Source organism: Abrus precatorius, unplaced genomic scaffold, assembly GCF_003935025.1.
Source record: "Abrus precatorius isolate BTA unplaced genomic scaffold, Abrus_2018 Scaffold4, whole genome shotgun sequence".
NCBI classification, from domain to species: Eukaryota; Viridiplantae; Streptophyta; class Magnoliopsida; order Fabales; family Fabaceae; genus Abrus; species Abrus precatorius.
Window position 1 is genome coordinate 4,878,704 of NW_020874384.1, and position 25,913 is coordinate 4,904,616.

The window sequence follows — 25,913 nt, forward strand, 5'->3', positions numbered from 1 at the left end:
AGGGGTAATCACCGTTTTAACTTTTTAAGTAACGACTGCACCTACCATGTCGGTTCAGTAGCCAAACTTACAGAAATTAATCTGATATACTCTATTTTACACAACTCTTAAATAACAACAATAGACCTATAGGTTTTGCCAAATGGCTAGTTAAGTACGATTCCACTTGCATGAAAGTCCTTTGACCACTAATTTTGAACTATGGTTAAAATCAAGTATTTGACCTCCTTTACAAATTGGGTCAAACTTATCTACCTTTTGAATTAGGTCATGCTCAAGGGGAACCAAGACACGTAGGTCATAATCACTGTCACCGACTCACCGTGGCACGGAGCAGGGCCCTCCTGAAAGAATTCATTTTCCACCGACAACTATGCAACATACTACCCATGAATTATCCGCTCGCTGATGAGTGGTGACAACCTTTTCTCCTAAAAAAGATAGATATAAATACGAAGAAGCATCAAGAACGGTCAGGAAAAAATCCACAATTATATCAACAGAAGAAATATCTAGCAACATAGAGTGGAGGAAGAAAGCTGACTAATTGTCACTATAAAATTCTGTACAATTAATATTGTGCTTTTTTGTCTACGCCAGATCTTATATGAAATTCTCTGCTTCCAGCAATCCAGGATAGACACATGATATCATTTGTTTTAGAGACTTGCTGGATGCTTTTAGCAAAGCATGACCCTCCAATGCTGCACAAGGCATCAAAAAATATTTAACACTTTTTCAGAAGACAGAAATATTGGGGGAAAAAAGAAAACAACGGCAATAGAATCAAACACGGTGCTACAGAAGGATGAAGAATATTATTACCACTAAATAAAGATTTGGCTTCCTTAGAAAAATCCTCCACCCGCCCTAATACAGGTCTTATGCCACAAATTTGTAGAACACAAAGTTCCAAGTGCAAGGCCATTTCAAGTATTTGCAATAATAAGTGGCAAACATTCTGTGTTTCTGGGGAGACCCTCAATTTGTTGGCTTGACAGAGCTCCGTAATAATGGCAATCGCTTGATCCTGCACCCAAAAGAATAAAAGCTCATACAGACATCCAAGTATTTGCTTCTTGGATTCAGTCACCCCATAGCAATTAATTTTCAGTGTAGAGCAATGCTTAAGCACACTCGCATAACCAAACCATTGACTTTTGATATTTGGATATATTATCAAAATATGAACACTATATGCATGTGATTCTGAAGTGTACACTACCTGCAGTCCATGCAAGATTTCTGGCATCGGAAGCTCAGGAAAATGTGCAAGATCAACAAACCCAACCTCCTCAGCCCTTTTAGCAGCACCCTCAGTTTGTAAACAGAGAAACTTTAAAAGAAGAAATGCTATTCTATATACCTGCACAGCAACAGTGTCAGAGAAGCATGTTTTTGGAACAGGATCAGTACTCTCAGTTGCTTGACCATAGATAGATAATGCAGTTGAGAAAGAGGATATCTTTGGTTTTGGCACACATCCAAGTGGTGAAAGAGCAAACCATCCATTTCTGCTATTGACATATGCAGGTTTTAAGCAAATTTCAAAATCCTCTTTCATAGTAGGTGGACACAAAAGAGGGGCATTCCTGCTTGACAATTCACCAAGGCGTTGAGTTCCCCTGCTAATGAAGGCTAAAAGATGGATACACTTCTCTCTTAGTTGTTTATCCACATTTCTTATTGCCGTAATCCATGAATGCCAATGTTTTGCAAGCTCACACATGAGCATCAAAGTATGTTCTGTTTCTTTAAGGGTAGAAAAAGAAATCCATGCCCTCTGTGCCCGAGGTCTTTTATTGTCATGATCGTCAGAAGGTAAGTCGGGGGCATTTAGAGAATAAAAAATAAGATGAGCCTTCTCTGAAAAGAAGTATGGTATCATGCTGTCCACAACAGCAGTGCCATAAGAATTGTCTCCCAAGGATTTAACCATAGCAGTAATCACAGCTAATCCAAGCCCCCAAATGTCTTGAGGTGTTTTGAACATTTCACCTGAGCTGCCCAGATTCTCACTTCCAATTCTTGAGAAATCCTCACCAGATTCAGCAAATAGCACTCTCATAGATGACAAGAAGCCAGAAGAATAAAGCATCTCCGCACCTCCTCTAACCCGTGCAAGGGTCAAAAAGAACTTCATTATTATTGGAATGGAGGGGGAATTTTTATCATGGAGTTTAAGCATAACAAGTGGAAGTTGGATATGATTCTGCAGCAAAGGCAACCAAGTCCTGGGCGTCAAGAAACTTCTCAATATCAAATCCATAACTGACAGGGACAGCATGCAATGCTCAGAAGTCGCAATGCAGTTGCAAAGAATTGGTAGTAGTCCTAGGGTTGCATTTGAAACCTTTGAGTAGTCCTCACCAGAACTCTCATCTATTGCCCCACCTGAATGTGCATTGAGGGAGTTGAACTGTAGTACCAAAAGCAGCAATGTGAGTAGAAGTTTCATGATCACATTAGCCTCAGAAGGTACCGGCTTAAGTTCACTCAATAGTTTAAGACCTGAGCTTGCACATTTTAAAACTAGTAGAGATACACGTAAGGAGAGGCTTTTGCAGACAGTTTTTGTCAACTGGAGGAGTAATTCTACATGACATGCAAGAAAATTGAGAATATCCTCAGAGGCATCTAGAACAGGTGACAATGTCTCAATGGTAGCAAGGAAAGATTGGCATAAATTATCTATGTAAGTCAATATGAGTTCATCTGGGATCTTCTGTCCAGTAGTAGGCCTCCCTATTGACTGCAAGAGCAAATGAAAAATGAATATTGTAAAAGATAAGCCACCAACAAAGGGCAGGAAGGAGAAAGTTATTCACAAATGACAAGACCAAACAAAAAAAAATCAATCTAAAAACAAAGAAAAGCACATGAAAACTGGAACATCAATGTTTAAATACCTTTTCACACTAAAATGTTTCTAATGGTTCATAGTCATATTTTTCTTTTCCCTGTGCATTTAAAATTGGGATAAATTCTCAGGCAAAAATTTATGCAATGTTTTGTCCCATTGCTAATAGAAACCAACAGCAAACTATTGACAAACTTGATATGGTACCCTTCACAAAATAGTCAACTAAAACAACATCACAAACAGACCTTTTCATTGTCCTTCCTATTTGATGTTTGCAGTCAAGCAATGAAAACTATAAAGCAAAGAATCCTACTGATGACTTGTATTCACCATGGCAAAACAAATTTAACTACAACAGAAAAGAACTCTGATCAGAGCAATTTTTTAATCATCCCTTGACGTTTCAATCGTAACAAGACAAGGAAAATGTTCACAATCTTTAAATATTGCTTCTCATTACAAAAGGAGCATAATTTCCACCTATAAGAATCGTGCATAAACTAACTGCAGGGATAAAACTTATGACAATGAAAGCAGCAGCTGAGCAGTTGAGCTACCAAATGGACATTTCAACATTTGTAACTCACAAAAACTCTCTAATTATATTATAAATAGGGAAATGCAATGAAAGGAAATCGGAATTTTAAATTCTCACATCATCATGGTAGACAGCCAACACAGCTATCAGTCCTTTTAATGCAGAAAGCTTTGAACTTGAAAGCAACATCACTGAGTTTGCATCTTGCAGGAAACGCAACATGGTCTCTGCAATCTCCTTGGATGCTCTCCAGTTAGAACAATCCCACACATCTAATCTCAAATCTGCTTGCAAGTGTTCAAGGTCAAACAAGTACAAATTCTTTGTAAAGACATTCTTTGTAAAAGAATCTTCATTGAACTGATGTTGATAGTTTCCCAAAAAATTTGACTCAACAAGATACGCAGATAACTCTTTGAATGGTCCAATCCCAATTTTTCTCCCTTCAAGCTCTCCTTGCAAATGATAATAGAGATCACTAAGTATCAATTTCTTTAGCTCCTTCCCCTCACTGTACATAACAAGGAAAAAAATCCAAATTATGATCAATGTACATAACAAAAGAAAGTATAAATTTGTTTTAGTTAGATAAGGTAAGTTCAAGACATGAATTGTATGGTGGAAAGAAAAGCACGACCTTTAACTCAGATTAAAAGTACTGAGGATTTCCTCAAAAATGGTGTTTCCGTAATTGGTCTTTGTTAATTGATTTTGCATGAAAAGTAAATGCATGACTATATGCAGAGCAAGATGAATTGTTCATTGATGTTTCATCATTGGCACACATAACATGCAATTGAAATAGAAAAATTTTGTCTTCAGAAGCTAAAAATAACACATATGGATGAAGTCTAGTAACCTGTAACCACGTTGTGAATACTGAGATAGCAACTCAGTGAAAGCAGGATGAATGCTCAACTGCAAACAAGAAATGTTTCTATATATTAGCAAATGTTTCAAAATACTCAACTGATGAAAATAGATGATTTGGCAAGTAAACCAGAAGTTTTGATACTTTTTCGATGCCTACCAAGTTCATAAAAATTTGTATGATATATAGATATATATAATTATATATATGAATCAATATCCTTTATTGCATTACATAGTAAATCAGAATAAATGATTTTCATAGAAGATAATAGATTAAATGTTGGACCTTCATCAGAATTTCATGAATCTTCTGAAGCAATAATACAGATAAACTTCCAGAATCGCAAACTGCTAATTTCATCATCGCATGAACAGAGAATAATCCCGTGGCAACCTGAAAATTTACATGCTCATACACATAAAAAAATATAAAATACATGCCGGAAGTAAATAAAAAGGGAAGATAAATATATAAAGTGTAGCTGTAATTGCATCACATATAAACATAATTAAACAAAATTTCATCTTTTGATGTGCATTATGCCAAAGGCCTTGTAGAGACTCAAGCAAGATCAGAAAAGAAGAATGGGACATTTCTTTAATGTTGAAAGCATAACAAATGCAATAACTAGGCACATGCAAGGAATTGCAAGAAAAATAGAATAGCTACAAGATTAAACCAATCACAGAAAAGACTCATGCCTATTAAATCAACAAGGAAAACAACATCGGGCTAACCTTTGCACCATAATATATATCATTATTATATCCACAAGAAGCATATGATTTGATTAGTTTTTCTAAAACAGAGTCTTTGAACCATGAGAACAAGATTTCCTTCAGATCATGAAGATCTGTGACTTTAGATTTTTCAGCTTTTGTGGCCTTTTGCTCCTTATCCTTAGATTCAGCTGCATCCTTAACAAGAGACTCTGCATGCAACAACTTTTTCTGCAAGAATAATTCATATGCCATGATTCCTAGTATGGCAGATTGACAATGAAAACTGTATGCCAGATTTAAAGCATCTTCTTCTTTCAAATTCTCGAGCAGGGGAATTTCACTGCTCGCAATATTTGAGATTGCATTGGCTAAGTGTTTCCAGAACTCTCCATGGCTTCTTAGAGACTCCAAAAGATTGGCATACTGGGGAGCCCCTTGCCATAAGGCTATCATGAAGTTAAGTACACAAAGAAGTATGCGAGGATTGCTGGAGATAAAAGAGAAAAATAAAATGAGTAACTTACAGATTTAAGTAAGCATGACAACTGACCAGCTATCCAACAAAAAGCATAAGCAATGAGGATGGAAACTATGCAAAAAAGCAAATAAGGAATCCCACCCCCCCCCCCACCCCCCCACACACAAAATATAGTCCACAGTTTGAACCTCTTGATAAGAACATCTGCCCTTTCAATATAGTGCATAAGGGCATCTACAAGATTTGATCTTTTAGAAGTTAATGGTACGAGAGGAGTTTCATTTTTTTTCAGCTTTGCATCACCATTGCTCAAGTGGTCTTCATTGTTCTCCTCTGGAGCAAAGATAGCAACAATAAAAGAAGGCTGCAAAAAGGAAAATCAAATAAGAAAAGGTGATTGAACAAAACTGAATATGGTGAAAATTCCACTTTGAGCTCCATTCCCCCAATAAAATTAAATAAAATAATTGAAACATAGTGTGGACACAACAATTTAAATCAGCATTTACAGCATTCTAAGCCTGCCATTAGTCATAAAAACCATGTCCAGTGTCCACATTTTTTCTTTTGGTGAAAACATTTTGAATAGTGGTCGACATAACACAGATTTGTGCTACTAAAGTGTATGTGACTGATAAACAAACAAGCATACAATGAAATTCTAATATTAGTGATAAACTAATATACAGTCAGAAAAAGAACAGTGGACATTTTCTCTGTGAAGATAGAAGCAAAAACTTGTAGAATCCATTTTGAAATTTACATAACTTTATAACCAGAACCAAATAATAAAAATAATAATAATAATAATAATAATTGGTATCAATGCAAGTAACCTTGTAACTTCTCCACAAAATGTGAAGTCCAATTCTTTAAGTTACTATGCATAATACATACTTGGTATTGTGCAGCAGAGATAAACAGATTAACTATTGCAACAAAGAGATCTTCATTTGATATTGGTTGCTCCAGTAATATGTAGCTCAGAGAGTACCTCAAATCCATTATCTAAAATAAATATGAAAAATTGACTCAAATGAAGCTTAAAGGCTACAAGAACAATAGTTTGAAGAAAATGAAACTAACAACCCATACCTCCTCATTATCTGGAGCATAGCATGTGATTCCAGATGCAACTGGTTGAATACAATCTGCTATGGCAAATAACATTGAAATAAACCTGACAGCACCAAATTGGATGGCCTACATAGGCAATAAGATATCAGTTGTCAAGAAATGCAATAGAAAATCAGGTACCACCGTACCATCAAGTACATATTCAGTGAAAGGGTAGTAAAACAAGTAATAAATAATCTATCAACAGATATATGTGGGGCCCACTACATTATGGCATCAAATGCATGCTGAGATGTATACTATGTGTAAACAGTAAGCATGCCAAATAAAATAAGACAATGAAGCACAAAAAAGACAAACAACAACCAAATCTTATCCCATTAGGTGAGGTCGGCTACATGGTTCACACATCACCATTGAATTCAGTTAAAATCAAAATTTCAGAAATTTAGTTAATTAAAATGTTCTTTTAATAAATTTATCTAAGGTTCTTTTGAGACTCCCTCAACATATTTTCACCGAACTAAGAGTTATGCAATTCACTCTTCTTATTAGTGCCTCCAAGGTTTTCTCTGCACATAAACGAATTACTTTAAATGATTTTCAGTTATCTTTTTCATTATAGGTATTATTCAAATATACTCTCTTGTACTATCATTTTGTATCATTTCCTTTTTTGTATATTCACTCATCCACCTTAGCATTCTTATTTCTGACACTCACTTTTTTCTCATGTTGTTCCTTTGAAGTCCAACATTTACTACCATATAAGATAGTCAGTTGTATTGCAGTACGGTAAAACTTTTATTTCAATTTGATAGGTATTTTACAATCACACATAACTCCCAATGTCTATCTCTACTTTAACCACTCAGCTTGTATTTTTTAAGTAATATTTTAATTAAATTTTTCCATCATTTTGTATAATTGATCTCAAGTAACTACAACTGAAAACTTGAGGTATAATATTATCTTCAATTTTAACTTTTAGCAAATGATCCTCATATTGTTTTGTGCTAAAACTACAATGCATATACTTTGTCTTCTACTCAAGTGAAAGATCTTTAGATTCTAAAGTCTCCATAACTCAAGTTTAGCATTAACATCTTTCGAATTCTCACCCAACATTATATCATTTGCAACGAGTATGCACTGACAGATAATTTTTTGTATGTCATTTATAAACACATTTAAAACTAGATGAAACAAGTAAACACTCTAAGCAGAGCATTGATACCCTAAACCCTAAACACTCTAAGCAGAGCATTGATGTAAACTTATTCCAATTGAAAAGTTTTAAGATATGCCTTCGGAAGTTCTTACATATGTAGTTATCCTTTAATACATGTCTTGTATAAGCCTAAATATATGCTACACAAACCTTTTTCTTTTCTAAAATTTTTCATAACACTTCTCTTGATACCTGATTATATGTTTTTCTCAATGAAGCACAGAAAAGAGAAGTGACAAATTGACAATTCAAATGTAAGTATGAAAACCAAGAGAATCTAATGAATATGATCAATACTAGTCCCTTAGGCAACTAATACCATTAATATATTATAATATAATGTGTGACTAATGAAGCAGAATGCACTGACCAGTTCACTGATCTCTAGTTGATGGAAGAAAAAAGTACAGAGGCAAATGTTTGTTATTGCTCAATAAAAACCCATTACCACCATTGCAAGTGTGCAGTACATAGTAAGGAGGTGTATAAAAAGAATGAGAAAAATATAATGAAACTCCAATTCGAGCAAGGATAGTGTTCATACAGGATCTCGGAAGTATGAAATTAAGGACATAACAGAAGTGACAACAGGAACTGGTTTGGTCGTGCATGAGAACACAGCTTGGAGAAAAACAGGGAAGCTGGATGAAGTATCCTGGACAACACAGAATGATTTTCAGCATTTCCATAATGTAAAGATATCATGAATATAGACAGTAACTAGGAAAGTCATGGATAATAAAGGACTATATAGAAGAAAAGTATTGATTTATAGTACAAAAAAGTTTATAAACTACTATAACAATTATGATATTCCATCAATTCAATATCATCATATGAATTTCTATAATCATATGTAACTAATAAAACCATGCAAGTTGATTATCATTCAATATAAATCTTTTTGGTCTTCCTCTGTACCTTCGAAAGTTTGGTCAACATGACTGAAAGAATATCTAAAACAGAACCTACAGCAAGCTGTAACCCTTCAATTTCCATTGGATCAAAGAAGCGGCTTACATGGAATTTCTATTAAAAAGAAATGCTTTTGTTAAAAAGATGTAGATATAAGAAACAAAAGACTAATAAAGCATGATTAACAAACGTTCAATGTATGTCACCTCTAGAGCATTTGCAGTAGTGCAAACAATTTGGAAAAGCGTGTTATGAATGGAAGAATCAGAGAACAACACATTGCGTATGATCTCACCCAACTTTCCATAATAAGGCATTGATACAATGCATTTTTTCATCAACTCAAGAACCTGCAATAGTATCCCAAAGTTTGAAATTAGTCACAATAGCATAATCTTAATCCTTATTGTACACAACCTACATTATAAATTTACTATTTTCCAGAATCAAGCCCCACTGTGCTAGCAATAGATTGGAGGCAATTGACATCAGAGCACCAAAAGCTAATTCACATAATTTATTGTCTTGGAGATATCTTTCAGACAGCAGCAGTAAAAGCTCTGTCAAATAGCCACAATCCAACAAAATCTTAAATTTCAATTGACCATAGGAGCAATAAACAGCAAGATCAAACAAAAACAGATATTTTCTAATCAACAAATATGCCAACAGAGGACCACTAGATAAGAATATTTATTTTGTACTTCTATTTTCAGTGTTTCTCAGAGATTGTGATCTCGTTTTTACGAAGAAAATAAATCAATCGTTCAAGATAACTATATAGCCCCTAGAAATGTTAAAAAAAGAAAAATATATAATAGTTATTATTTTAAAAAAATTATAATACCTAAATATCTATCAATTTTTAAAAATTGTAATCATAAATTTCTTTTGTCTGTTACATGATTACACACTAGCCACCAAACCACAAAACGGAAAACTCACACATTGGCCAAAACTGAACAGAAATACAGCAATGTTCATGAACAAAGACACCAAGATCCTCAACCTGCTCTCTGCTCTAGATCTGCCATGTTCACCATCAGTTTTAAGTTTTAGCCTCACTTGGATCAAGTTATTAATCAGGCTGAATAGCTGACCCAGTCAAAAGAAAAAATCCAGGCATATTATAGAGCCCATCCTTCCCAGTTGAGGGATGAAACTTGATCTAATGACCCTGTTCTGCAACTTGAACTGAATGAAATTTGACATATCTTTATTTGTCAATAATCTGACTTCAGGCCATGGAAGGGAATATTTCATCACTTACCCCTTAAATTTATAAAATTGCCAAAAACAACCAAAACAGCTATTTTTCAGAATGGGTCGCACAACCATACCCCTTTTGGAATGCAAGAATCCCACAAAGCAGTTCAGATTCACAAGTTATCATGATTCAAGCTGCAGTTCAAAGTCAAAAACGAGTCTCACATGCAATTGATATCCATTTCTTCAGAAATGGTTCCAAATAGGGATACAAATCATACAATTCAAGCAATTCTAATACCCTTGTTTGCCACACTTTCCTTTATTTTCGTGCTTATGCTCAAATTCGCTCTGGCTACCAGTCACTAGGAATTTTAGAAGTGTTCAGCAATGTTAGGACCAGGGAGGAAGAACAAATGATTGACACTAACAAGATATCTAAAGTATGGAAAGTGTATGTTAGGAGGAAAGGAAGGAAGGAGTCAACTGTTAGTTAGGTAGTTGTTATTTATTAATACCTTTTAAATAGAGTTAGGAGGAATAGGAGGGGATTATGTTTTTGTTTGTAGAGAAATACTGGGAGGAAATATTGTTCAGTGTTCAGGGGGCTGTTAGCTCTGGAGGATACTTGAATCTTTATTCTTTTCAAGGCATTAATAAAGATTGCTAGAATTAGTCAGTCTTTTGTTCATCTTTTTTCTGATTTTAAAAGCTTTGACCCTAACAATTGGTCCGACCTGCCGGATACGATTACTCCCATGCCAACAAGAATGAACGAGAGGGTGGATGTTCTTGAATCTAGGATTCAAAACATCGAGGTATCGCAGAAAACGTTGTCTGAATTAATAAAGGAGATGAACGTCACGCAGCAAGAATTGTTGAAAGAGATTCACAAGATAAGTACTGCTAAGGGAACGAAAGATCAATTGTATATGGAGTCGCGGGGCAAAAGGGATGTAAGTTTGAATGACAATAATGCCAAGGAAGGAAACATTGACGCAGAGTTTCGATCTTCTGCTAAGAAGGTGGAACTACCTGCCTTTAATGGGGTTGACCCTGTTGGATGGATATGTAGAGCAGAGACTTAATTTGAAGTGCATGGTACCAGTGAGGTCGTGAAAGTAAAGTTGGCCAAGATTTGTATGGAGGGGAGCACGATTCATTGGTTCAATTTGTGGCGTGAGGAGGAGGAACCAACTTGGTACAATCTAAAACAGGCCTTGATCGTTAGGTTTGGGAGTGATCGTTTGGATAATCCTTTTGAGGAATTGAAATTACTAAAGCAAGAAGGTTCTGTGGAAGAGTTTATTGAAGCGTTTGAAGCTCTAGCCTCTCAGGTTCCAAGGCTGCCTGAGACTCAATATCTCGGGTAATTTGTTGGAGGGTTGAAAGACGAAATCAGATTGCGGGTACGTACTCTGGATCCACCAACTAGGCGACATGCTATGCGTTTGGCAAGGGGTATTGAAGCTGAGATGGCCAAAGACGGTGAGTCATCTTTTATACGGACAAGAATTACACAGGGGGAACGCTGACTTCCAAATATCCAAGAAGAAGCTTTTCTGTCTCTGTTCAGCAAGATCTTGGGCGTTCAGGGGGTTACTCAGGTATCTAGGGATTTAAGAATCCTACCATAGGACCCTATTTGGGTCCTTCAGCGACGTCGCACTATGGGGTGGTAAGAGGTGACGGAGGCAATCATAGCAGGGGTGTGAAACATCTTCCCCATGAGTTGATGGAGCGACGAAGGCTGGGTTTATGTGTGGAGAAAGATACGAACTAAGGCATCAGTGTAAAGATCGGTCTCTGCGCTTGACAATTTTGGCAAAAGATGAGGAAGACGACGGGTCTGGATCAGTTGGCCCAGCGGCGCACCAGGTAGGGGGAGATGGATCGGAGGAAGAAGGAAGGGAGATAGAGTGTCGAGGAATAGGCTTACTGGGCCTTGCGGGTGGAAGTCCAAATGGGGCAAAACAATGAAATTAAATGGGCTGTTAATGGGAGTCCCTGTAGTGCTCTTGGTGGACAGCGGAGCAAGTGAAAGTTTTGTGGCTCCTCAAGTGGTCCTTTCTTTGGGCTTAAAAGTGAATGAGGAGCCCAAATTCAAGGTGAGGCTGGGAGATGGACACTTAATACATTCTAAAGGATTCTGTTCACAGATTCCTTTACAGCTGGATGGCAATGAAATGACTCTAGATGCACACGTATTAGATCTTGGGGGATTAGATGTTATCTTAGGGATGACATGGCTTAAAACCTTGGGAACTGTGACAATGGATTCGAGAGATATGTCAATGCTGTTTTTGTGGAAGGAAAAAATGGTTGAATTTAAAGGAGTGGGCTCCGAGGAAAGTGGAGAACAAAGAAAGATGAAGGATGGTCAGGCTCCTCTCTATAGTTTGGTTGGTAGTACGACGCCGTTGATGGGTGGGATGTCGTGGTCCAAATTAGATCAAGAAGAAAGGGGAGTTGCTGCAGACCTGTTAGTTGAACAACAACATGATCTACAGCAGATTTTAGAGGATCATAAGAACGTTTTCAAGAAGTTGAATGGTCTTCCCCCAAGGAGATCAACAGAGCATATAATCACCTTGAAGGAGGGAGCAGAACCAGTTAATGTTAGGCCTTACAAATATCCTCACCATCACAAAAACGAGATCAAAAGGCAAGTCCAGGAATTGTTGAAGCAAGGGGTGATTCGTTACAGTTCCAGCCCTTTTTCTAGCCTAGTCATTCTGGTTAAAAAGAAAGATAACACGTGGAGAATGTGTGTGGATTACAGAGCTTTAAATTCCATCACAATTCCTGACAAGTTCCCTATTCCCATAGTTGAAGAACTATTAGATGAATTATTCAGGTCTAATTTCTTCTCTAAATTAGATTTACAATCCGGTTATCACCAAATTCGTATGAGAGAAGAGGACATATTGAAGACTGCGTTCAGAACTCATGAGGGGCACTATGAATACCGGGTTATGTCTTTTGGATTAATGAACGCTCCTTCTACTTTTCAGTCTACAATGAACATGATTTTTCGCCCATATTTGCAAAAATTTGTGCTTGTATTCTTTGACGACATCCTAGTATATAGTAAGGATTGGGCTTCACATATATGGCATCTGGACCGTGTCCTGCAAGTGTTAGGTATGGAACTGTGTAGTTTCGGAAGAAGGCAGATTGAATACTTAGGACATATTATTTCTTCTGATGGGGTACATGTGGATCGAAGCAAGGTGGAGAGTGTTCTAGAGTGGCCCATTCCTAAAAATGTAAAAGGAGTACGAGGATTTTTAGGCTTGACGGGGTATTACTGAAGATTCATAGTTGGGTATGGGAAGATTGCTAAACCTCTAACTGAGTTGACTAAGACAGATGGGTTTAAGTGGGGGCCTGATGCAGAAAAGGCATTTAATTTGTTAAAGGAAGCTTTGGTGACAGGCCCAGTTTTATCTCTTCCTAATTTTGAGGAAAGTTTCGAAATTGAAAGTGATGCCCCTGGCAGCGGAATCGGTGCAGTTCTTATGCAACAGGGTAAGCCAATTGCTTATTTCAGCAAGGCCTTGTCTGAAGGACATTTGGCTAAATCAATTTATGAAAAGGAGTTGATGGCTATAGTTCTTGCCATCCTACATTGGAGGCATTACCTATTGGGGAAAAAGTTCTTTGTTTATACAGATCAACGTAGCTTAAAACACTTGTTGCAGCAGAGAGTAATTTCAGCGGATCAACAGTGTTGGGTGTCCAAATTATTAGGATTTCAATTTGAGGTAATTTACAAACCTGGTCCAACTAATAAGGCAGCTGATGCCTTATCTCGAAAAGGGGATGCAAAAAATTTAGCAACTTTATCAACCGCAATCTATTTCCCTCAGTGGCAACAGTCTTCTGTAATACAAAAAGAAGTTATACAGGATTCCATTTTACAAGAAATCATCCAACATTTGATTCAAGACCCAAACACCAAACCTGGTTATGTCCTCAGGGGTGGCATCCTGTTTTACCATGGCAGATTGGTGCTTTCCGCTACCTCTTCTATGATCCCTCATAGGGATGGCAATGGGTAAAGTACCCGATGGACACCCGCAAAATTTACCCACAATGGGTAGAGTATTTACCCGCTATACGGGTATGGGTATGGGTAAAAACCCGCAAATTTTAATGGGGATGAGTGCGGGTATGGATATCTAAGTACCCACCCCGCCCCATACCCGCATATATATATATATATATATATATATATATATGTTTGAACTTTATTCTACAATTATGCATTGAATTTTTGTATTATTATTTTACTTATGTGAAGTTATATAAGATTAATATAAAAATATATTTAATAATAAAGTAAACTAAAAAATTTATTTTAATTTATATTTTTAATAAAAAAAATTATTTACTATTTTATATCATTTAATTAGGCTAAGACAATTTAATTATTACATAGTTAATATGAGATTGATTTTTTTTAAAATATTATTTATATATGACAAAATATTTTTTACACAAATATTTTTGTTAATAAAATCATATTGATGTTTAAATCATAAAGTGAATGATAAATAATAAATATATTATAAATTTTACAATCACCTACTATTACCGTAAACTTATTATTTATTAATAATATTTAAATTTTATTTTTTATATTTTAATTAAAAATAATATTTTTCTATGCAACATATGTATTACAAGCACAACTATAATCTATTGAATCTAAATAATATTATTCTTACTATTTATTCACATTCAAAGAAATTTTTGAAAAGATATAAATATAAAAAATTATTGTTAATTTTTATTTATTAATTTTTTTCAGATAAAAAAGTATAATTTTTTTAATATACACGTATATTTCTTTATTATAAAATTTTATTGTAACTATTTATCTTTTATTCAAATTCTTTCTTTTAAAATTTATATACATTATAAATATTTAATTCACTAAAATAATTTTTCAAAAATTTATATTTTTGATAAAATACTTTCGTATAGTATATGAGTTAAAAAATACTAGTATTAATATATATATATATATATATATTAATTATGTTATATTATTTTAATTAAATCTATTATTTTTCTTACAATTTCAAATTCAAAAGTTAAAAAAAAATTATGTATCAACTTTCTGTTGTTAGTATTGAATTTCTCTACTCTAACTCTATTCTCATTCTCAATGTCTGTCTCACTAAAACTTAACAACTATGAAACGTTATTCATTAGAATTAGTTGTCAATGCCGTCACAAGTTACTAAGTGATGCCACACGAAGGGACATCCATTGTACAGATCTATTTCGTTGTCGCTCTAACATTACCAATCAATCAAATCTCACACAAAATAGGATTATCACTGACAAATAACTTGTGTGTTTAGTTTTGCTTATTATTTCTAAAAATTTTAGTTTAAAAAATTATTATATTAAGATACATTTAACGTTTATGATCTTTGAATATTTGTTTGTTATCTATGTTTGTACCTTATTCGGCAACTACATATTGAATTTTTGTATTATTATGCTACTTATGTGAAGTTATATAAACATATTTTTCTTTATAAATATTTTTTTCTCAAACAAGCGCGGGTAATGAATAGAAGATGGGTATGCGGGTACCTAGAGGGTACGGGTACGGGGATTAATGTTCATACCCACGCGGGTATGGGGCCGGGTATGGGTATTTTTTTAAAACGCGGGTATGGGAATGGGTACTGTAGTACCCTACCCATTGCCATCCCTAATCCCTCAGTTATTACATGAGTTTCATTCTTCCCCTGCAGGTGGGCATTCAGGTTTGCTCAGAACTTATAAACGTTTAGCAGGGAACGTGTATTGGATTGGAATGAAAAAGAGGGTCAAGGAGCTTGTTCAGGCTTGTGATATTTGCCAAAGACACAAGTATGAAGCAATGTCTCCTGCTGGAATTCTGCAACCCCTGCCCATACCTTCTTTAATTTGGGATGAAATATCCATGGATTTTATTGTGGCACTGCCAAAGTCCAGGGGGTTCAATGCTCTAATGGTGGTGGTGGATAGACTAACCAAATACGCACATTTTATTCCTTTGAAACATCCCTATACAGCTAAGAGGGTAGTAGAAATTTTTGCTCGAGAGATTGTTCGTTTACATGGCCTCCCTTCTTCTATCCTTAGTGACAGAGATCCAATATTTGTAAGTCACTTTTGGCAAGAATTATTTGCTCTCCAAGGTACTAAGCTACAGCTAAGCACGGCTTATCACCCTCAGTCCAATGGACAAACAGAAGTTGTTAACCGCTGTGTGAAAACTTATCTGCGATGTTTCGCTTCAGATCAACCTAAGAATTGGTCCTTATGGGTTCCATGGGCGGAATTATGGTACAATACAACTTATCATTCATCTCTTGGAACAACCCCCTTCGAGGCAGTTTATGGTTGCAGTCCTCCCTCAATTCCTAAAGTCGTTGAAGGAGAAATCCGAGTTGAAGCAGTTGGAAGAGAACTGAAAGATAGGGACGAGACCCTTAAACAGCTTAAGGGTCACTTACAAAGGGCTCAGGAGCAGATGAAAAAATATGCAGATCGACATCAGCGGCCACTAGAATTCGCTGTGGGAGATTGGGTGTTTCTCAAGTTACGACCCCACAAACAACAGTCTCTCGCAGATCGTATTCATCAAAAGTTAGCCCCTCGATTTTTTGGTCCTTATCAGGTTCCACAAAAGATTGGAAGTGTTGCTTATAAATTACAGTTGCCCATAACTTCTAAGATCCATCCTACTTTTCATGTCTCTCAGCTTAAAAGGGCTATTGGACAATATGATTCTTCTACTGAGCTTCCTAATGACTTAACATCTGACGAATTGGCAGAACCTGCAGCAATATTATCTAGTCGCATAATTTCAGCAGAGGGAAAGACAGTTAAACAGTTTTTAGTTCATTGGAAGGGTCTCCCTGTTGATAAAGCCACTTGGGAGGATGAATTTGCACTACAACATCAGTTTCCTCATTTGAGCCTTGAGGACAAGGCTGGTACTTTGGGAGGAGGTAGTGTTAGGACCAGGGAGGAAGAACAAATGATTGACACTAACAAGATATCTAAAGTATGGAAAGTGTATATTAGGAGGAAAGGAAGGAAGGAGTCAACTGTTAGTTAGGTAGTTGTTATTTGTTAATACCTTTTAAATAGAGTTAGGAGGAATAGGAGGGGATTATGTTTTTGTTTGTAGAGAAATACTGGGAGGAAATATTGTTCAGTGTTCAGGGGGCTGTTAGCTCTAAAAGATTCTTGAATCCTTATTCTTTTCAAGGCATTAATAAAGATTGCCAAAATTATTCAGTCTTTTGTTCATCTTTTTTCTGATTTTAAAAGCTTTGACCCTAACAAGCAAAGATTAATCAAAACTGAGCACAAATTGTGTGACTTCAAATAAATGTAGGACAGACCTTCAATGTTATTTTCCATCTAATATGCTTCGTCTTGTACTTCCAATACTCATGATTAACTAGAACGTATTGCAAAGAGAAAATGATCAATGCCAGGAGAGCATCATGCTCTACTCCTGTTTCTACAAGCTGTATGGTGAAGTCCAGTACTGCAAAATTCAGACCACAACATAAGACTAGAGAGAAAGTAGATGTAATATAGCATAAAACATAACAAAAGCATGTCAAACTAACAATTTAATTGAAGTAATCCATTATTGCAAGTTTAAATTAGCATACATACATACACATTATGTGTGTGTGTGTGATTTTATCAGTATATTTTGATGAAGTGCAAGAGTGGATCATAGTCTTATTCTTTTCGCTTTCAGGTTATTGTTGCAGTGAATTTGCTATGTTGCAGTAAAAAGCCCAAGTATAGCATCTTAATATAATTATTTCTACTGTAGCACCAACACTTGCAAAATATTTCAAAACAAGTATCAAATATAGACTGCCCCAAGTTCTTGAAGAGCCTGTCTGTGCAGACAACTAACGTGTATATTTAGGATACACCACAGCTATTTTCATGGAGACCAGGTTTCAAATCAAGCTAAATAAGCGTAAGAATGGAAGAGACAAAAAAATCAAAAACAAATAAATATCATTATAACAATAAAGTGGATTTAGGGTCTAGGGGTAGAAGAAGACCTAGAAGAACTTTGGAAGTTCATTGAAAAGGGGTAAAGGGAAACTTAGAATAACTTTGGAAGAAATTATTAAAAAGGATTTAATAGTAAATCATATTTCACTGAAATTTGTTTTTAACAGAGTTAACGTCATGTGATTTATGTAGTTGATCTCACCTAGTGGGTTAAAATTTGGTTATTGTTGTTTATAACAATAAATAAAGTGGATAAGAAATTAATGTTAGCCATACCTGATATTGCCAAGGGGCAGTCATTACTGTTTTGCTCACAGTCAATTAAAAGCATCCTAGCCAGTTTGCAAGAAAGCAACCATGACCCACTGTAAAGAGACAGAATGACTGGGGATGTAACTTCACATTCTATAAAATAAATTCATAAAAATTAACCGCTACAACACTATATAGCCACCAGAAAGATGTGTATCAAAATGTGAAGTCACGCAATATTAGACAAAAGGACTAACAAATCCCATTTCTTTTTATATAAGCACACAATTCCAAACCAATCTTGTGAAGAGCATAAGTTGTCTATTTGTATATGCCGTATGCATGCTATTTAAAAAATATGGCTTTACCTTGACAACCCATTACTGCCTATAGTGAACACAGTTGTCTGCAAAGAGATATCAAATAGATTTGCATTTAGAGTGACTGCTGCAACATTAGATGGAGAACTGGATTGGAAAAGAAAATAATTAATTAGACATCAATAACACTATTAATTCAAAAACAAAAACGACTGTCCAATAATAAATTAAATCATCAAGAGCCAACAAGGAGAAACCCTTAACCAATCCATCAAAATATGTTAATAAATATAGATCAACTAATTGATTATAAAAGCAATCAACTTCTACAGAAGAATAAGTTCAATTACCAAATCAACATAATCCCCAAGATTTTGACACCCATTGACATAAGTGCAGCACCACAGGAATTCAGAGACAGATTTTTTACTAGATTGCAAATTATCTCAACCACCCTGTAAGGACAAGGAATATACATAATACATTATAAAATAAATAAAGGAAAAAGACATATGCAAAAGGACAATAATTCAAATTTAATAATTTACCAGACATTCTTTTCAACCTGCTCATTCATCAAGCCAACAGCATGAAGTTGCACAGAGTTGCTAATGTCCATAACAGCAAAGCAAACACCCTACACATAGCAAGATAATCAAGGACCAAATTTATTAGGTAGACAGAGATTACTGCCAGAACTATTGATGCATAGATCTTAGTTAAAAATACTACTCAAAAACTTTAAGTCACATCACATGATGCCATCCATGAGAAATATAATGCTGAATTGTCTATTACACATCCATAAATCAGTCATAAAGGCATTTGCAAAAACTATCAAGCAATGGCTGTATCCTTACAAAGAACCAAAGTGAAAATAAATGGTCAATTAAACTTAACCAACTTACGGTGTTAAAGGACACCAATCTACTAAGCAGGTCAAGAGTGAAAGCAACTTCCTCCTTGCTATTCAAATACATCCCTTGAGCCAAACGTAGGAGCAACACAAACATTCCAGAGGGTGAATCCTAGAAAAATGAAGATTTTATCAGAAAGAACTAAGAAATTAGGATTATGTCAATGAGACATGAATCTCACTTCAGGTAATAATATACTCTTCAAATTACAGCAACATTTATAAGGAGTGCAAAACATCAGCAACATGTATAATTGCCAAATAAACAACATTTGAAGGCTCAAAACTGAAAGACTAGCATTTATTTGATTATCACTACAGATTAAAGAATAATAATTCAGATTGCAAACCAGTCACCCAAGAATTTACAGAGAACTTCTATTAGGAACTTCTGAAACCAGCCTCACTGGAAATAATTGGCAGAATTTTCATGTTATTGATTTGGTCATTCCCATCCTATCCCAGTGTATATAGGTGATAGAAAAGAAATACAAGAATAATAAATAACTTTATTCTTAAAAAAAACTATTTTCGGACCACCAAAAAGCAGTTGTGAAGAAAATAATTATCGGCCGTCATATGGTACAGGAAGCACTTAGAAATGCAAACTAAAGTGTAATTAGTAACAATATTTTTGGATAGTTCACCTCCCATCGTACAAGGGCAGTATTCTCTCCAACAACTTTCAAGACACGCCCACAAGTTCCAGCTGGGATAAAGAAACCTTCAACCCCAGGAACTTGCACTGCCTGTGGTGCCTCAACTACATGAGAGACATCAGCTACCTGTGAATCACTATTAATGTCGAACAAGGATGACATACCAACAGACCTATCTAGAAAGTTATACCTGTTGAAAAGAAGCATCCATAAGAAAGGCTACCAACAATTGAAGAAACAAAGTAAAGCCTTTCATTTTGAGAGACCAAAGGTACTCTTATTCCAATATATGAGATAACAGAAAAAATATTATTTATTTATTTACTTACACACACTCTGCAGGCCAAGTTCCATCGCAAAGGGATGACAGGAGTCGTACAAGTTCAACTGTCCTGAAAGGGAATTCACTCTCTAGGTTGCATAAGAGACACCGAATTGGACCATCAATAAAGCTTTCCTTGTCCCAAAACTGAATACAAAGTGATTCCTGAAAGTTAAGGAGCACATACCTTGAATTGATAAATGATCACTAGCAGATATCATGATATTGAACCAATGAGTGAAATGAAGGGAAATGATTATACATACAAACCTCTCCACGGTAAATCTTGCAAAGAATATCCAGTATCAAAGTGGAGGTGCTGTCATCTGGCTGTATCTTTGTAGAAGCAGACCAAATGAGAAAGATATAGATAATCTCGTAAAATCTAACCACAGATTTTACAACCATACCTGAAGATTGATTTCATAAGATGCAATAAATGCAGATATGAATGTCCTCAAAACACTGCGATATCCAGACACTGGACCCTGAACAAAAGGGGGAAAATCATTTATGGTATAACAACTTTATACAGAAGAACATACAAAATCAAGAATATATACACTGTACAACCAATATCATATAATTAAAATATATAATGCTTAGTTTGCTAACTGTAAACAAAATTCAGTATAGTAGAAAGCTGAATGACTGAATGCTTCATAACAGAAAAGAGAGGAATCAGTCAAGGTTTAACAAAAATTCCTCCACTATAATAACAAGTTATGCTCCAAATGACGCACATCGTAATCCTTCAAAATGTCACATTGAAGAATTTCAAGACAATAATGCAAGGATCCAGCCTCAAAGGCTTGACGAACATAACCAATGTGATCAATCTCCTGGATGCAGAGAAAAGAAAAGGGTCATCTTTCTGACACACATACATGATAAGTAGTAGATACAAATTTCAAATAAAACTTAACCACATACCATTAACTCATTGCTTTCATCTTTCTCCGGAAGTGTCAAGAGTAGATAAAGAAATACTGCCCATGCTAGAACTAGAGGACCAGCTTCATTCATTTCAAAAGCATTGAAAGTAGAAATTAGTGCATCCATCTCTAGGACATCAGTCACAGAAAAAGTAGACACGCCTTTCCTGTGAAATCCAAATAGATTTTACAACATTCAACAAAATATATAAGTTTAAAAAAATCAATCATAAGTCAATTTATTCCTTGCCATATACCTAATATAATAAGACCACATGCACTACACTAGGAATGAAGAATTTGACTCAGAACCCACAGTTCCAGACAAGAAATATCACTACATCAAACCAACTAGGAAATGTTCCATATACAACACTGACAAATAAAAGAATAAACAATAATAATCAAATTGGTGTGTTGAATTATAGGCAAGATCAAAGAGTCCTAACAATGACTTATCAAAGAACAGAATATCTGCCTCATGAGTGCCTTGTCCCACAAGATATTTCTATAATCAAGTGGAATTTATTTAATTATTTTAGATTCAAGATAGAGCCTGGCAGACCACACTCATTTTAGCATTAACCCAGTCATTACATCAATACATAACAAAGGAGGTTTGGGATTACAGCCTTGCTTAGCAATTCACAGTACTTCATTGGTTTAACCAAACTGTTGAATGATGTGTTTTCTTCATAAATTAGAAGTACTGATCATGATTTAAAAATAATTACTAGGCTAACCTGTAAGGTATTTCATCATGAACCATTTGAAAAACATTCTCCAAGTTCAGGGTTTCTATCAAAATAAGCAGCAGCTGAACTTTGGCATGATAAGACAACTGTTGTGCTTCTGTAGTAATTGCCAGCTTTCCCAAGTTATAATCACAAGCTAAGATCCCCTGGATCCAAAAGATGATTTTAGCCAAGGATTTGACTCAATAATTATCACAACACAAATTAAGTCCCAGCAGAAGTATATCCTTCTACCTTGTAAAGAGTGCCAAACTTCTTCCATATTTCACCACTACAGGTACAAAACGGGTCATAATATGCCAGGAAAAGGATGTCTAAAACCAAGTTGTCTTCAATTAGAGTCTCCTCAGCCCACAGAGTAAAAAGATCAACATCCTTCAAGCATTCCACAATTCATATAGGTGAAGTCATCAAGCAAAGATTTTTTAAATCAAACATTCACATCATGACGATACCAACCAAAGACAGAAAAATCCCATTAAAGGACGAAAAAAGAATATTATTCTGGTGCCTAGTGTTTCACATGCTCCTTATGATAATATACTGTTACAACATCCCAGGGCTTGGAGACACATAACACATGGATCAAGAGCATGAAAGGGAATAGGAGAACGTAATGCTATACAACAAAAGTCAGCTATTAATTTTACAGCATGCCCAATTGCACATAGATTAAAAGAATTACATCAAAGTTATGTGAGGATCCCCTGCTAATCAATTTAGCTACCCATCTAATATAATCATGCAAACTAAACAAGGATGATACATGGAGACTGAACATACCATTTGCTCTGGATAACTACAAGACAAAAGATTGTCAAACAATGATATTAATTTACTTTCCAGTCCATCATGAAACAGCTTCCTTGCCTCTTCCTTCACAATATTGTCTTCAGACATAGGACCAATATGTACTGCATGTAGAGTCAAAATGCAAAGTAATGTCAGTGAGAAAGCCAAATAACAAAACTGGAAATGTTTACCAATCCTATACAAACAGAATACGTGCGCTCAGTGAAGGCATGTCTTTCAATACAGAGAATTAGCAGACAAGAACTAAGTGCCATAAAAACACAATGCACTTACTAGCATGCATGAGAATCCACCTGATGCACTTCAGCAAGCACTGCCGCTCCTTGTAATATTGAATTAACATCTTCATAAAAGAAAGGAAAGAAATTAGAAACCGGAAATTAAAGGTAAGTGTCACAGAGAGAATACTGGCAGCAATCCCTCCTCACTTTTGGAGCTAAAATTTTCCACTTGAAGTATCTATTTCAAACTAGAGCTTATTAAGTTTGGAAGTTAAAAAAATACCAGTGTACTCTGAACTCTCATATATGCAATGAAGGCAATCTAAAGAAGCAGAATATGATTAGTAACATGAACTGTTAGGAATCTAGAAATAGGTTCTGTTTTTTAAGAGGGAGGTGAGAAAAACAAAGAAAACAAAGTAAAAGAGAATACTTCAGTTTACAAACAAGAGACTAAAGGAGAGTTTTTTTCCTTCTGAAGGTTTCCCCTTCACAAAGGTTTGCCCTTTTCACAACATAACCTTTGCTCAGTTCTCAAATCTAAATCCCCAAAGGGTTGCCTCCTTCTACCTTGGTTCAGATAATTAAACCCCCATGCCTAACTACCAATCTCCTTGGCAGATTCTAACTATTACTAACTAAACAGACAACCAATCATCTATCTAACTTTCTTTTGGGCTCTGTCATGATCGCTTTAATGATAAATGAGAGAAACAGTAAGAACCAGAAAGGTTTCAAGTTGAAAGAACAGAAAGACACAAGCATGCACACACATATTTCATGCAGTGAAATTCAAGCATCTTTTTAGATAATGTGTCATGCTATCCAACACCCATAAGAGGCCATTAAACCTTCTGCCAAAATCCAATATGTAACTTGAAATGCATTGTGTGTATGAGTATAAAGTAAGCCATTTAAATTATTGTAATAAACCTCTAAACTCCAACTGCTACTCTCAAGTCTCAAACAGTGAATGTCACAGAAAAACTAACAGTAATTTCTGGGAATCCATTAAACTATGACTTCATAAAATCCACTTTAGCTATTTTATTTGACAGTTGTCAGTAACACATATTGGATCAGCCAAATTCTTCTTAATAGGCACAACATATGACCATTGCAGAAATCAAGACTAGGCTCCATCAATGTTATAAAGGAAAGCAGCAAGGGGATTGAACTACTAACCATGTGAAGAAACTCCGGAGCCATGGAATCAGTAGCAGCATTGTTATATTTGAAGGACCTTTCAACAAGAATGTATGATTGAACCTCATCTAGTAGCTGAAATAAACAAGAATGGGCGTAGAAAGCCAAATTGATCATTTCCATCAATAGGTAAATCCCCATAATGAAAAACAAAATTCATCCACTGAGTAGCAACACAAACCAAGAACAACATCACTTCCAAAGCATAGAATAAACTTTCAAATTTCAACGTCAAAACTTTTACCTCAACAATTGAAATGTTTCACTGTCATAAACTCATGAACCCAATCAAAAAGATAACAACGATCAGTAAGAGCTACAGTGTAGGCTGACGCACAAAGAATGAACTAACTCACCAGGCAGGAACTAATCCGCAACGCTTTATCTTTCAGATGAGGTTGAATAGTCAACTGGTAAGATCCAATTTTCAACATCTTCGAATTCAAAGCTTCCTTGGATTTCTGATTGGGCGGTTTGAAGCGCGAAAGTGTGTCCACGAACCAAGCATGGTTGTCCTTCAACTTTTTCGCCTAAATAAACATCAAAAGGATTCTTGTAAGTGCACAAATTGAGCAGCACGCAGAGACGCAGAGAGCTGATTGAAAGTGTACCAAATTTGGTGGGAGATCTGATGACAAAGAGGAATTTTCAAGCTCAGTGAGGAAGAGAGTGAATGAGTCCCACCACAGAGAGGCGTCGACGGAGCTCGTATCGGCCATTGTTCCAAGGAGAGAACGAGAATGAAGAAGAAGATAATGTTAAACCCTAACACAGCAATAACATAGCAATGGAAGGGTTTAGTTTAATCTTGTCGTTTGATTTTTCTCTTTTTCGCGCTTTCTGTGCTTCGTTGGGGATTGTTGTGTCACCTCGCTTCCTGTGCTTTTAAGTGAGAGAATCAATTCGGACACTTTTTGATGAAAAATATTATATTTTAATAAAATAATATTAATTTAAATTGATTTATATATGTATTTAAATTATATTTAATGACTCAAAAATAACTTTATCCAAATTTATTAAACTCAACCTCAATATTATACATATTTATCAACCATTTTTCAGCTATATACTGTAATTTAAGTTATCAAGTTATAATGATTTTACAGCTGAAAGATACATTAAGTTATAAATATTTTTAAGTAGGTATATTAATTTTAAAATTTTGGAATATATATATATGTAATAGATTTTAAATATTTTTTTAGAATATATGTTTTGAAATAACTGTTGAGAATAATTGATACTGAAATAAAACTAAAAACAAAATACGAATAAGCATTTCTACTGATAAAATAATTAATTTTTCATACTTGAGATGAAAAATCATAGAAACTGAATTAAAAAAAAAGCAATTATTTTTTAAAATAAGCTGATTTAATTCATTTTTAATGACCGTAATTGTTTTCTTTTTCAAAAATTATCTCATGAAAGAAAAACAAGGGATTCTTTTCCTAAAACAGACTAAACTAAATATACATTTAAAATGGTTATGTGGCCTTCTTACTTGATGATAGCCAAAATGCTAACATTGAAAATCCAAAAG

At 35.2% G+C, this 25,913-nt stretch overlaps 1 protein-coding gene across 3 annotated transcripts; it reads right to left on the reverse strand.

Moving 5' to 3' along the window:
- LOC113864573 lies at nucleotides 1-25,193 on the reverse strand. 3 transcript variants are annotated; one of them, XR_003504880.1, is made up of 33 exons: nucleotides 24,979-25,193; nucleotides 24,724-24,897; nucleotides 24,347-24,442; nucleotides 23,214-23,283; nucleotides 22,911-23,041; nucleotides 22,362-22,502; nucleotides 22,116-22,273; nucleotides 21,371-21,539; nucleotides 21,181-21,279; nucleotides 20,848-20,925; nucleotides 20,708-20,767; nucleotides 20,445-20,602; nucleotides 20,104-20,305; nucleotides 19,449-19,568; nucleotides 19,089-19,177; nucleotides 18,891-18,995; nucleotides 18,589-18,687; nucleotides 18,245-18,333; nucleotides 17,326-17,474; nucleotides 8,905-9,048; nucleotides 8,705-8,812; nucleotides 8,328-8,438; nucleotides 6,571-6,678; nucleotides 6,373-6,483; nucleotides 5,664-5,839; nucleotides 5,013-5,484; nucleotides 4,561-4,668; nucleotides 4,261-4,319; nucleotides 3,519-3,912; nucleotides 1,226-2,752; nucleotides 826-1,030; nucleotides 545-704; nucleotides 85-431 (listed from the first exon to the last, which is right to left on the reverse strand). XR_003504880.1 is itself a non-coding variant. In XM_027498441.1 (33 exons), exons 1-32 carry the CDS (start codon nucleotides 25,084-25,086, stop codon nucleotides 604-606), a joined length of 5,919 nt encoding a protein of 1,972 aa, XP_027354242.1. In that variant the 5' UTR covers nucleotides 25,087-25,193; the 3' UTR covers nucleotides 85-431; nucleotides 570-603. The 3 variants fall into 3 exon arrangements, 2 of the variants coding, with proteins under 2 accessions (XP_027354241.1, XP_027354242.1); XM_027498441.1 differs by having other exon boundaries at nucleotides 570-704; XM_027498440.1 differs by having other exon boundaries at nucleotides 1-704.
- Between the last annotated feature and the right edge of the window lie 720 nt (nucleotides 25,194-25,913).